Source organism: Garra rufa, chromosome 2 (genome assembly GCF_049309525.1).
Source record: "Garra rufa chromosome 2, GarRuf1.0, whole genome shotgun sequence".
Taxonomy (NCBI): domain Eukaryota; kingdom Metazoa; phylum Chordata; class Actinopteri; order Cypriniformes; family Cyprinidae; genus Garra; species Garra rufa.
The window spans coordinates 67,187,434-67,198,949 of record NC_133362.1 but is presented as its reverse complement, the minus strand read 5'-3'; the positions used below and the strand labels follow the sequence as shown (position 1 = coordinate 67,198,949).

At 40.6% G+C, this 11,516-nt stretch overlaps 1 protein-coding gene across 1 annotated transcript; it reads right to left on the bottom strand.

Annotated features, from left to right (window-relative positions):
* Positions 1 to 491: 491 nt before the first annotated feature.
* Positions 492 to 2,392, bottom strand: LOC141325695 (uncharacterized). The gene is made up of 2 exons (XM_073834453.1): positions 1,615 to 2,392; positions 492 to 1,500 (listed from the first exon to the last, which is right to left on the bottom strand). Exon 2 carries the CDS (start codon positions 1,444 to 1,446, stop codon positions 526 to 528), a length of 921 nt encoding a protein of 306 aa, XP_073690554.1. The 5' UTR covers positions 1,447 to 1,500; positions 1,615 to 2,392; the 3' UTR covers positions 492 to 525.
* Positions 2,393 to 11,516: the final 9,124 nt, after the last annotated feature.

The following is an 11,516-nucleotide window of genomic DNA, read 5'->3' as shown; positions in this document are numbered from 1 at the left end:
CAATTTATTACAGGGCGCGCAAACACTGAGCAATCAAAATAATTAATTAAAAAATAACAATAAATAGCAAGTACAAAATTACAAAATACATTATAAAATTCAATATTTTAAAGCCACAGCAAATGAAGATTTACATGTTTGAGAGGTAGCTCGTCTTTTTCATACCATTTATACAATTTTAGATACACTTGATTTTATTGATTTGTGCAAGAGGAGAAATATAAACTATAGTTTAGAGTGTAAAAAAATTATTTGATGTATTATTGTGAGTAGTAGTAGTATTTTCTTTTATTTCTTTTTGTGCTGTACATTATGATGTCGCGCTGCCCATGAAGTTTTTTTTTTTTTTTTAATACATAAAAGGAAAGGGAACCATTTAGATTTGGCCTAATGTCAATGTAAGTACTATACCCTAGTATTATAATCCTAATATTAAAAATAATGTCAACAAATAAACAGAAGGATCATTTTTCAAAACAATAAGGCTTTTATTATGTGACTGACAATGGATACAATTGTTCAGTATCACAAGTGCTCCAGTGAGTTCTGCAAGTTTTTAAACATATATATTTTTTTACTTTTTAATTTTAAAAAAAGTGGAAAAGTTGTTCTTCTATTTCGGAGAAGTTCGTTAAGTCTGTCTCTTATCAGCTTCCAGTCACGAACTGCGGGGTTGAATCTCCGACCAACAGCATCTGAAAGTGCTTGACGAAGGTTGTTGGGTAGTGCATTTTTCCCCCTGGAGCCGTCAAAGTTAACAGAACCTGCCCAGTTCTGATAAAGGTTGAGGGGAATTAACCTTTTAAACAAAAGAACAGCGAAACGATCTGCCCTTGGTTTCCCGTCTGGTCCTGTTGATTCCAGATACAGTTTATTCTCGGTCTCTACTGAAACATGATTTAAAAGTACATCTGGAAGGATTACTCCCTGCATGAGAGACCGGCGAATACGATGATGGTGATGAGAATGGGAGGTGTTTGTTGGTGTTTCAGGCAATCTCAAATGGAATGATGTCATGATGGAAGGAGAAACCCGTGAATAATCTTGATTCGGCGAATTTTCATTATGGAGCATCGGATTCGTCACCACTGGGTTGTTGGTTAATCCTTCTGATGTTGAGCCCGCTAACGAATGATCTGGGCTGGTTTGTAGGTTGAGCGTCCGGACAGTCAGTGGTGTAGAGGCTGCAGCAGGAACACCGAAATCAGCATCAACCAGGTGCGCTGACAGCGAATGGTCTTCGCGAGCAGACTGAGGAGATGACCACATCTCAAAAGGCTGTTGGCAGTCCATTGGAGTATCCGCTGACGTTGAAGGAACATTGGCAGAAATGTCTGTGGATGTGGATTGATCCGCTGTCGAAGGATGAGTTTTCTCACTGAAACGCGCCTCCAACAAACCAATCCGTGCCTCTAAATTCAGAAGCCTTCTTGTGAATTCAGACATCTGTTCCTTGGAAACAGTGACTGCAGCAGGACATCTACGTTCAATTAGAACAGCCTGTAGATGGTAACATTAAAATTAGTTTTGAATATGATGTTCACACCGCAGATAGGCATATGAAGCTGCTGCACATGGGGCTGCTTACATAAAAATAACTTATCAAATACCCACCGATTTCTTTTTTACAAGCCGGGTAGTCCCTGTTTTATTTTTGGTCTGTGGACTCTGCTTGTTCTCCTTGCCAGAATGCTATTGAGACAATATGTATGATGGTTAGCACACAACAAACATCTGAATGTACCAAAAAATTTAAGGCAGCGTTAGGCCAAAATACATTATAGACTACATACCTTTCGCTTGCTACTACAAGTGGGAGCGCTCCTTTTTGAATAAAATGCTGTGGCCTCCATTTCTTTCTCGCACAGTTAATACAAATGCACACAGTGACAATTTGTTAATAGGTCTATTTTATCAGTTGCTCACTTGCAGCCGATTTAAAAGACCGTAAAACGGCATGGGCGGCATGAACGTGACGTGGTCGATTTGTCCAATCACGGACGAGTTCATGAACGTGACGTCGACGATTTGTCCAATCACAGACTAGGTCATGAATCAAAGCGCGGAATCCAAAACATATAGATGAAGACGTTCTGCTTTCTTGTAATTTGCTTGCTGCTTTCATTTTTACGTCACTGTTTAGATTTTATTCGCTGCTTACAATGGCGATAACAATACAATGCATCATTTCTCCCTGTTGAGCGCATTGCTGGACGATGTGTGTCAAATACATCCACGGTGCAATTAAGTACAACAACAGAAAAAGTGACTATAGTCATGCCACTATGTACAGTGGTTGAGGTCTAAAATGTTCTAATATTTTTTAAGTGATCATTTGCTTTACTATTTGTAAATTGTATACAATAAAAATATATTTTGTTCTGTAATTTGCTTGGCCTGACTTGTGTAATGTAGTTGTTGTTATATTTGTCTTGAAAATATCGATATACCAACAACTATATTTTCTATATATTTTCATCTGTGTGCGTGCGTGCGTGCGTGTATATAGATAGATAGATAGATGGATGAAAATAGAGAAAATATAGTTCAAGAACAAAATATAGAACAAAATGTGTACACACAAATGTTTATATACACTTTAAAAATATTAAATGATATCTGTTTAAAAAACTGTTTCACATGAAAAATATAATTTTATTGCATGTCGCGGTGTTATGTGTAGTTGAGTCAAAGAAGGCTACAGTTAGCCAGCTCTAGATCAGTGAGTCTCAAGCCACCCCCCTTCCCCTGGTTTGCATTTGTATAGCTCCAGTAATCATTTACATATAAAAGCTACACCGAGGCCAAGGTGACATGAATCATGGGGGGTGTCAGGTGCTAAGCCTTCCACATCAATTTTTGGCAGTTCCCTACAATTATCTGTGCTAACTGCGCATTCCTGTGAACAGCCATTAACCTGAAACTTCTGCGACAATTCACAGTGTCGTTAACTGACGAAAACCCCCTTTTTCATGCAGTGTACATCGCAAAACCTCTAGTGTCTTCATGTACTGTATATTGAAGTTTAGACAGTTTGCAAGAATATTTAGTATCACTGGTGTGAAAATGCTGTTAGATGGCGGTGGAGTAAACGGGAGTTGAGACTGGCAGATCCAGCTATTTTAGGCTACTTTGAATTTAAAGTTCAGGTTGCATTGTCCGATAAAAAAAAAAAAAAATGATCAGAACTATCAGCACAGTATATAACACTAATCTGGTTGCACAATAGAAAGAAATATGCAAACACTAGCCATGAGCCGTGTCAATTTCGACACAAAGGGAAGTGGGAACTATTTGTTTTTTTCAGTTATTTTAAAAGTAGCAGTTAATGAGGCGATCAGCGGCAGTATAAAGAGCGAAATGTTTATGAATAGCCGAATGGGGATGGGGGGTGAATGCTGCCTGTTTTGCCTTGTAATCAACATATTATTGAGACTGTTTTTGGGGGGGTCCAACTGTGTAGCATTCGGTTTAATTGCGGATTCAGCATTCAAATGCATGCCAGGGAAAAGGGGAAAGCTTTCCTCACACGCTCCACCTATGATACACCCTCTTATCACAAAACATTAGTGTCCACACCCCTGACACACTGTACGAATATATACAGTCCATCCATCTGTAAAGTCATCTCACAATGACCAAAATCAGCAAGCTGCATTCCCAAGACATCAGGGTGATGAGGTCTGCTGGAAGTTCTACTCAAGAAATATCCCGACATCTGAAATCCATTGGTGTACACGCTACATTGAGCACTATCCGGAGACACTACAAAGAAAGATCATCACACAAACGTAATCCTCGCAAAATAACGGAGTAAGTTACCCACTGCATGACGCGAACACAAACACTGGCCTAAATACCGGTTAATGCTAAGTGGTGGTTATGCATAAACTGTCAAATGTTTAACTATTTTCTGTTTTGCCCTTGATTTTAGAGACATTGTCCTATCCATAGAGAATATCACTCATCAGAATGATGAACTGGTGTCATGTTCCGTGAAAAAACAGCTATGGCGTGACAGCGGAGTGGAAATAAGCGAGCGATCCATTCGGAGGATAAGGCAGAAGCTTGGGTGGAAGTATGGGAAAACTCAACATTGTCCCATGATCAGAGACAAAAATAAAGAGTTACGTCTCCAACAAGCCCAAAAATGGATTGCTGAGAAGGAGTCATTTCACGATGTCATTTTCACTGATGAAACAACAGTGGCTTTGGACCGCTTTGCCACCATGTCATTTCGTAGGAGTGGGAGACACGTGTCTAAACCAAAGCCAAAGCACCCGCTAAAAGTTCATGTTTGGGGAGCAATATCCAGACTGGGTCCGGGACCGATTGCAATCTTCGAAGGCATAATGGACCGGTCTTTCTTTGAAAATGCTATTGTAACAGAAACTGCTGCCCCATACATTAGGGAAAACTTCGGAGCACATCACCGTTTTTTCCAGGACAATGACCCGAAGCACACTGCTGCAGGCAGACTCATTGCTGAACAGGGTATAAACTGGGTGAAGACTCCCGCCGAATCCCCCGACATGAATCCCATTGAAATGGTGTGGCATGCTCTGAAAGATTATATTCGAAAAGTAGCAAAACCAACTACAAAGTCTGACTTAATTGATGCCATAAATAAATTCTGGTTTGAGGAACTTACAGCAGTGGCATGCAACAAGTACATAAACAGACTGTTTAAAGTTCTTCCGGCTGTGGTGAAACATCAGGGTGGACATACTGGAATGTAACGATGTATAAAGTTGTTTAAAAATGTCTAAGCATTGGCAAAACTGTAAAATGAAAATAAAATGTACATTAATGATCACTTGAATAAATAAGCTTTTTTAACATTGTTGTTCAGAATCTGCTGTTATCAAAAACATAAAATAATACTGATAAAAATGCATAAACACGAGTTTAATGCATAAATAAACCTGAGTGAGCATAGTAACCCGGGATTATCAGAGATAGGTTTATTAATATTTCATTTTGAGTTAAGAAATTATTATATTAATTGTTATAGAAATTAATACAATATTACATAATTATATAGGCGTTGCTGTATATGCCAATGCTGTCTGTGCGCGATTTAGACAGCATTCACAAGTGTATCATGAATAAATATTACATGTACTTCAAATTAAAAAGCCCTACAAGAAACATTTCATGCATCACACACAGTCTTGTCCATTAACTGATCCTCTTTTTTTCCGTATTATTCGTTTATATTCATTATTTTCAACTTCATTTTGATCTCTTTACATAACATTCTGGGCTGCGTTTCGATTAATTTTAGTGCTTATAAGCGTTTTCTACGAGTCATTTTGTGAACGTTCGTTATTGTTTCACGTGCCTTTCCCAAAAGTGCACTTAACACAATTGCAAATTGCAATTAATATACAAATCATTGAAGAGTGAATTATTCACGTAGTTTCATTTGGAAATAATTTATCGTCACACAGTGAAATAGGCCTACATTCCTTATATTAACTGATAGTATTTTTTTCCGTGTTGGTATTAATATTATTATCATTATCATTATTATTACTATTAGTAATATTATTACTATTAGCCAGTTATTATTGTATATATTTTTAGTTTCGTTTATATTAGTTTCCCCCACCCTTAATTTTGCTCTCTTTACTTAACGTTCATGTAAATGATACTGTAAATGCTTGACATATGCTATATGACTGAATTTTACTGGAATGTAGTTTAAAGGTTGAATTGAACATATTTTATTTTGTTTCGTCTAATTAATAGACTAGACTATATAATTACTAAACTGTTTTACTGAGGAATGCATCATTCACGTAGTTTCATTTGTAAATGAAAACATGCTAATTTATCGTCACACACGGGGAGAAATACAATCAAAAATTTTATTGGCATAATTGTCAGGTGTTAAAAATAAATAGCCCTAACCAGATATTAAAATAATAATAGCCTATTAATAATAAAGTGATTTAGAGCTATCTACTTTTTTGTTTATTGTGAATCGCTTAACCTAAATAACGTTCTGTATATCCTATTTGCCATATATTTAGCAAATATTGTAAACGACAATTATGCCAATAAAGTTTTGCCTTTATGATTGTATTAATGCCCGTGTGTGACCATAAACGATTTACAAATGGAACGTGAATGATTCACTCGACAATGAAACACTTTATAGGTTATCTATTAATTAGAAAAAAGATGAATATATATATATATATATATATATATATATATATGAGATCGAAATGATAGGAAAATTAACGAATATAAACGAATAATGTCCGAAGAAGATGTCCCCTCCAGGTCACCGTACAAACGAGTCATTCGGGCTTAGAGCGATGTTTGCTGCCGCTTCAGTTCAGTGCGTTACATGACTGCCCCCTACTGATCATGTCTTTCCTATGTCATTGTATTTTCCGTGTTCCCTTGGAATACACCGGCGTCACGCGAGACCACTTTACTTCCCGCGCGCATTTTAAATGGCCAGATCTGTATGAGCATACGGACTAAACCAAAACTGACAGAATGACAGGGATGTTACAAAACTCCCCCCTCGGATAATGGCTGGACAACACGGAGTCTATACGGGAGGAGATTTTGGCGGAAAAGGAGGGCGATTAACAGTTCAGGAGCCAAGGAGGAAACAGAACAGTCCAAGGTTGTGACGACGGAGGGAGGAGCCAAGGAGGAGACAGGAGGGATCTGGAGCAGGAGGAGCCAGGTGAGACCCAGGCCGCATCCATGATGGAGACCCACAGTGGAGTCGACGGAGGGAGGAGCCATGGTGGAGGAAGGGCTGACGACTCCAGGGGGCCAACCGACCGAGGCGAAGCAGGTGGCGGTGGAGCCCGAGGTGGAGATCCGGAGGTCCGAGGCGGAGCCGGAGTGACAGAGGACTGAGGCAGAGCATGAGGGAGGAGCCCAACGGAGCCCAACGGAGCCAGTGGGAGGGAGCGATGAGGCGTAGCTTGAGGAGTCCTTAGGCAATGGTGGGACGACGACCGACCAAGGCGGAGCTGGAGGGACGAGGGAGTCTAGTGGAGCTGGTGGGCTGACGGGTGACGGTGGAGAAGAGGGAGCTGATAGCCGGGGTGGAGCCGCTGTGTCGGAGGGCCTAGGCAGAGTCCGGGACTCTGAGGTTGGAAGCGAAGAAGAGGGATCCTCCAGCCATGATGCCAATGGAGACTGGCAGAACTGCGGCAAGCCAACCGCACAGATGGTGGGCTGAGGGTGAGCAGAGGGGCTGTCAGGGGACAGCGGTGGCATGGCAGATGCAGCATGGATGATTGGATAAGGCAGGATAGGGGGGGTAGGTGGGTTAAACTTGGCTTATATTTGTGATGATTTCAGATGAACAGTCTATTAAGTCCCCAGAGTCCTGCGCAAGCTCACCCTCAGCGGTGGTGCAGTGGGTGCACCTTTGTTAGTCTGTTCCTGGCCTGGTTATTCAAGATTTTATCCCCACTTCTGTAAGCATCCTCTTTGGCGTGATGAGGCTGTTTACGTTTCCCTGTAAACCATGGTCTATCATTATTGAATGACAAGAATGTCCTGATGCATATATCCTCACAGAAAATGACATATGAAGTTACAGTCTCAGTGAGCTCATCCAGATTGGTGGTGGCAGCTTCAAAAACGCTCCAATCAGTGAGGCAGAAACAGGCTTGTAAATCCTGCTCTGCTTCATTAGTCCATCTTTTAACAGTCCTTAATGTAGGTTTAGCTGCTTTCAGTTTCTGCCTGTAGGTTGGTATAAGAACAAACCAAACAGTGATCAGAGAGCCCTAAAGCTGCCCATGGGACAGATTGAAATGCTTCTTCAATTGTTGTGTAACAGTGATCTAATATATTACTGTCTCTGGTCGGACATGTAACGTGCTGTGTGTATTTTGGCAGTTCACGGGAAAGGTTTGCTTTGTTAAAATCCCCAAGAATAAGGATTTTGAAAAGTCCTTGTTTATACGGTTGATGAGAAGTTTGTCCATTTTGTTAGGAATGGATCGGAGATTCGCTAGATGGATACTAGGAAGCGCTGTACGGAAGCCACTTTCGCAGAGGTTAACCAGGCTGCCCGCACACTTCCCTCGTTTGCGCCTGAACACGTGTTTAAGTAGGATCGCTGCCCCTCCAACTGGAAGGGAACGCTTCTAACAAAGCGTCTGAATAATCAAAAAACTGAAAAAAATTGTCTGGTGTGTGCTGCCATATGCCTAGTAGTTCGTGTCTGTTAAAACTGACACTAATGGCGCTTTTCCACTACACAGTACCAGCTCGCCTCGACTCGACTCGGCTCTGTTTGGTTTTCACTGTGTAAAAAGTTGTACCTGTACCTCCACAAGAGTACCTGGTTGTCATAGCGACACTGCAGGAAACTGCCGTGACGTAATCTTCTACGCGACACACACCCGCTACCCACACATACAGGACAATGGAGGAAATTGAGGGCATGTTGTTTTTGATCCTCGGTAGACTGAAGGGAAGGTGGCGTTGTCTCATGAAAAGAAATGACTGTGATGTTACAAATGTGAAATCTATGATTCTTTCTTGCTGTGCTTTGCATAACCTTTGCGAGAGACATGGAGAGGACTATGACAATGTCTGGGACGCACCTGCAGCAGCAGAGCCTGTGGTGGCAGTGGCACAGGGTGTAGAGGGGGAGGGCAGGGATGTACGAGAGGGTCTGATGCGTTACTTTAATTGCTAAGAAATAAATACATTATCTTTAAAAATGTTGTCTCTGCTGTTTTTTTTAATGTTATCACAGTGTAACATCTGGAAATACATGGTCAAATCCTTGTAAAAAAAGCAACCCATCAAAAATGACACTTTTGTAATAAGTTTCAAAAAGGTTTTATTTAAACACACACACACAAATAGAAAGAACTATAATATAAATATAAATTCACACACACACACACACACACACACATATACATATATATATATATATATATATATATATATATATATATGTTACATGTAGTGCAAACATGAGGTTCAAATGAGCAAACGGGTTTCAGTCCAGGGGTGGTGGAACAGCATCCCGCCGGTTCAGTGCCTGTACAAGCTGGCTCAGGGTTCCCAGAAAGGCCTGGTTGAAGGACGACATTGCAGCAATCTCCTCCCTCCTCAAAGCTGCTTCTAGTTCTCTTGCCTGTGCTGCATCATCAAGTGCCATCTGTAAATGGCGCTCCCGTTGTGCCCGGTTCAACTCCATCTGCTCGACATCAGATGTCTGCATCTCCCTCAGGACAGTGAGATGCTCCTGTTCCCTCCGTCGTTTCCTCTGTCCTGGACAAAAAAATAATTACAATGAATGAGTTACAATAAAGAAAAACAGACAACTCACGTTTCATTCACAGGTTGTGTGTATTTTTAATTGTTCACATGTATTATCATTACATCTGCTACATAAAAAAAAACATAAAAAAGATAAAAAAATACATATATAAAAGCCCACAAATTACTATTAGATATATAGAATCTAACAATATAAGGAATTAACATCTGAGCTCACTATTTATTAGTAAATGTCAACTTTAAATTACCATGTGTACAGTAAAGGTGTACACTGTGTACATCTGGAAAGTTATAAAAATACTGAACAGGTTTATCAATGAATCCTTGATTCCCATAACTGGGAATGCTTCCTGTAGTTATGCAAGTAAGTTTACGTTATATTAATAATAATATATTATATGTTAATGAGTTATTGATACGATTAATGATTCATATTAATTATATATTAATAAGTGTGTATAGATTCACATACAACAGGCTAGAAGGGTTTACATTTTCTCCTACTATACTAACCGGTTGCCGGTGTCGACGCTGCTGCGGGTCTCGGTGTTGCTGCTGCTGATCGTGTGGGGGTCGATGGTACGACTGGTTCTGGTACCGTTGTTGGTTCTTGCGCCATTGTTGATGCCGGTGCCGATGCTGCAGCTGATGCCAACGTGGCATCAGTGGGAGACAATGAAGCATTCTCGCTTGTCGAAAAGGAATCTTGAATAGAAAGATCATACAAAAGTCAACACACAAGAAATAGCAATGACAACTAGGAACTAGTTAACGTTAGAGCTAGCAGCAAATGTCATCTGCGACACAAGTTTACAGTGTTCGTTGTTATAAGTGAGCTTCAGCTTCTCCAAAAGCCAGCCTACAGAAAACAAAACTCTCATGCAGAGAGTGCCTAGCTACAGGGTTAATGTAATGTAAACTTAAAACACTTACCATCCTCCTCCATCAGCGACCTCAGAAAACTGGTGGCCGAGTCAAGTCCACCCTCCCTCCCGTTGCTTGCCGGTCTATGGCCGTAGATACCGTCCATCTGTTCGTACCACTTCCAGCTTTTTCGGTTTGAACCACTGCGGCCGTTGTGGTCCTTTACAGCTCTGTAGTCACTTTTCAGTTTTTTTAACTTTTCCCTACATTGCTGAAAAGTCCTGTTGTAGCCATGTGTGGACAGCAGTTCGGAGATTTCTTGGTATACCTTTTCGTTCCTCGTTGCCCCATCAAGCTCTCGCTGGATCCTTTCTTCGGCAACCAAACAAAGGAAAATCTGCACCTCCTCGTTTGACCACGGCGTATTCTTCCGAGTTGCCATAATATTTACTGGATCGGATATGTCACTCAATCTCTGGCCAAACTTTTTAAAAATGGCGGGGTTATTCTGGATACTATTGCTGGCGCGTGCAATGATGACGCAGTGGATAGTGACGATTCTCTCTGACCAATCAGCAGTCTGCTGTGTTTTCACGTCACATTTTAGTATCGCCTTAGCTCGCCTCAGCTCGCTTGGAACCTCGCCGGAGGTGGTACGAAAAAAAAGTACCTGGAAGCCGGTACAGGTACAACTTTTACACAGTGGAAAACCAAACAGAGCCGAGCCGAGGCGAGCTGAGGCGAGCTGGTACTGTGTAGTGGAAAAGCGGCATAAGAGAATGACTAAACACAGAACAAACAAAAACAGTACAAAAAAATGGGAAAACTCCACACCATGGTAGCCATACTGTCACAGCCGGTGCTGGATAGACGAGGCGAAAGTCAAAGTCGAATAACGAATACTTTTAATCTTGATCTTCAAGGAAAAAGACAAGGGGTTTCCACACACTTACTACATTAACATTAAAATAACATCCAGGAACATTAAGGAGCATTGACATTAAATGACCGACCAAGACAGAACTCAAAGACAGACTTATAAAGGCAAACTAATCAGGAAAACACAGGTGAAACAGATAATGGGCAAACAAGGACTAATCACAGGACTAAACCAAATGAATACAAACTGACGGGGGGAGACAGAGGGAGAAACCAAATTTCAACAGTGCAAACACAAGGCAAAAGACAGGAAACATAAGGAGACATGTGACACATACATGGCGCCATCTTAATTAGCTCTATTATAATTGTTGTTAAGATTATTCATGAATTGGTATATAATAAGAATGCCCTTATAATGTATTAGAAATACAGGCTTCATAGAAAGTTTTCCCACAATTTCTTATTCAAGTAAGGTTGAA

Coding starts and splice junctions, on each gene's coding strand:
- LOC141325695 (XM_073834453.1), bottom strand. CDS start 1,446: ATGTCTGAATTCACAAGAAGGCTTCTGAATTTAGAGGCACGGATTGGT.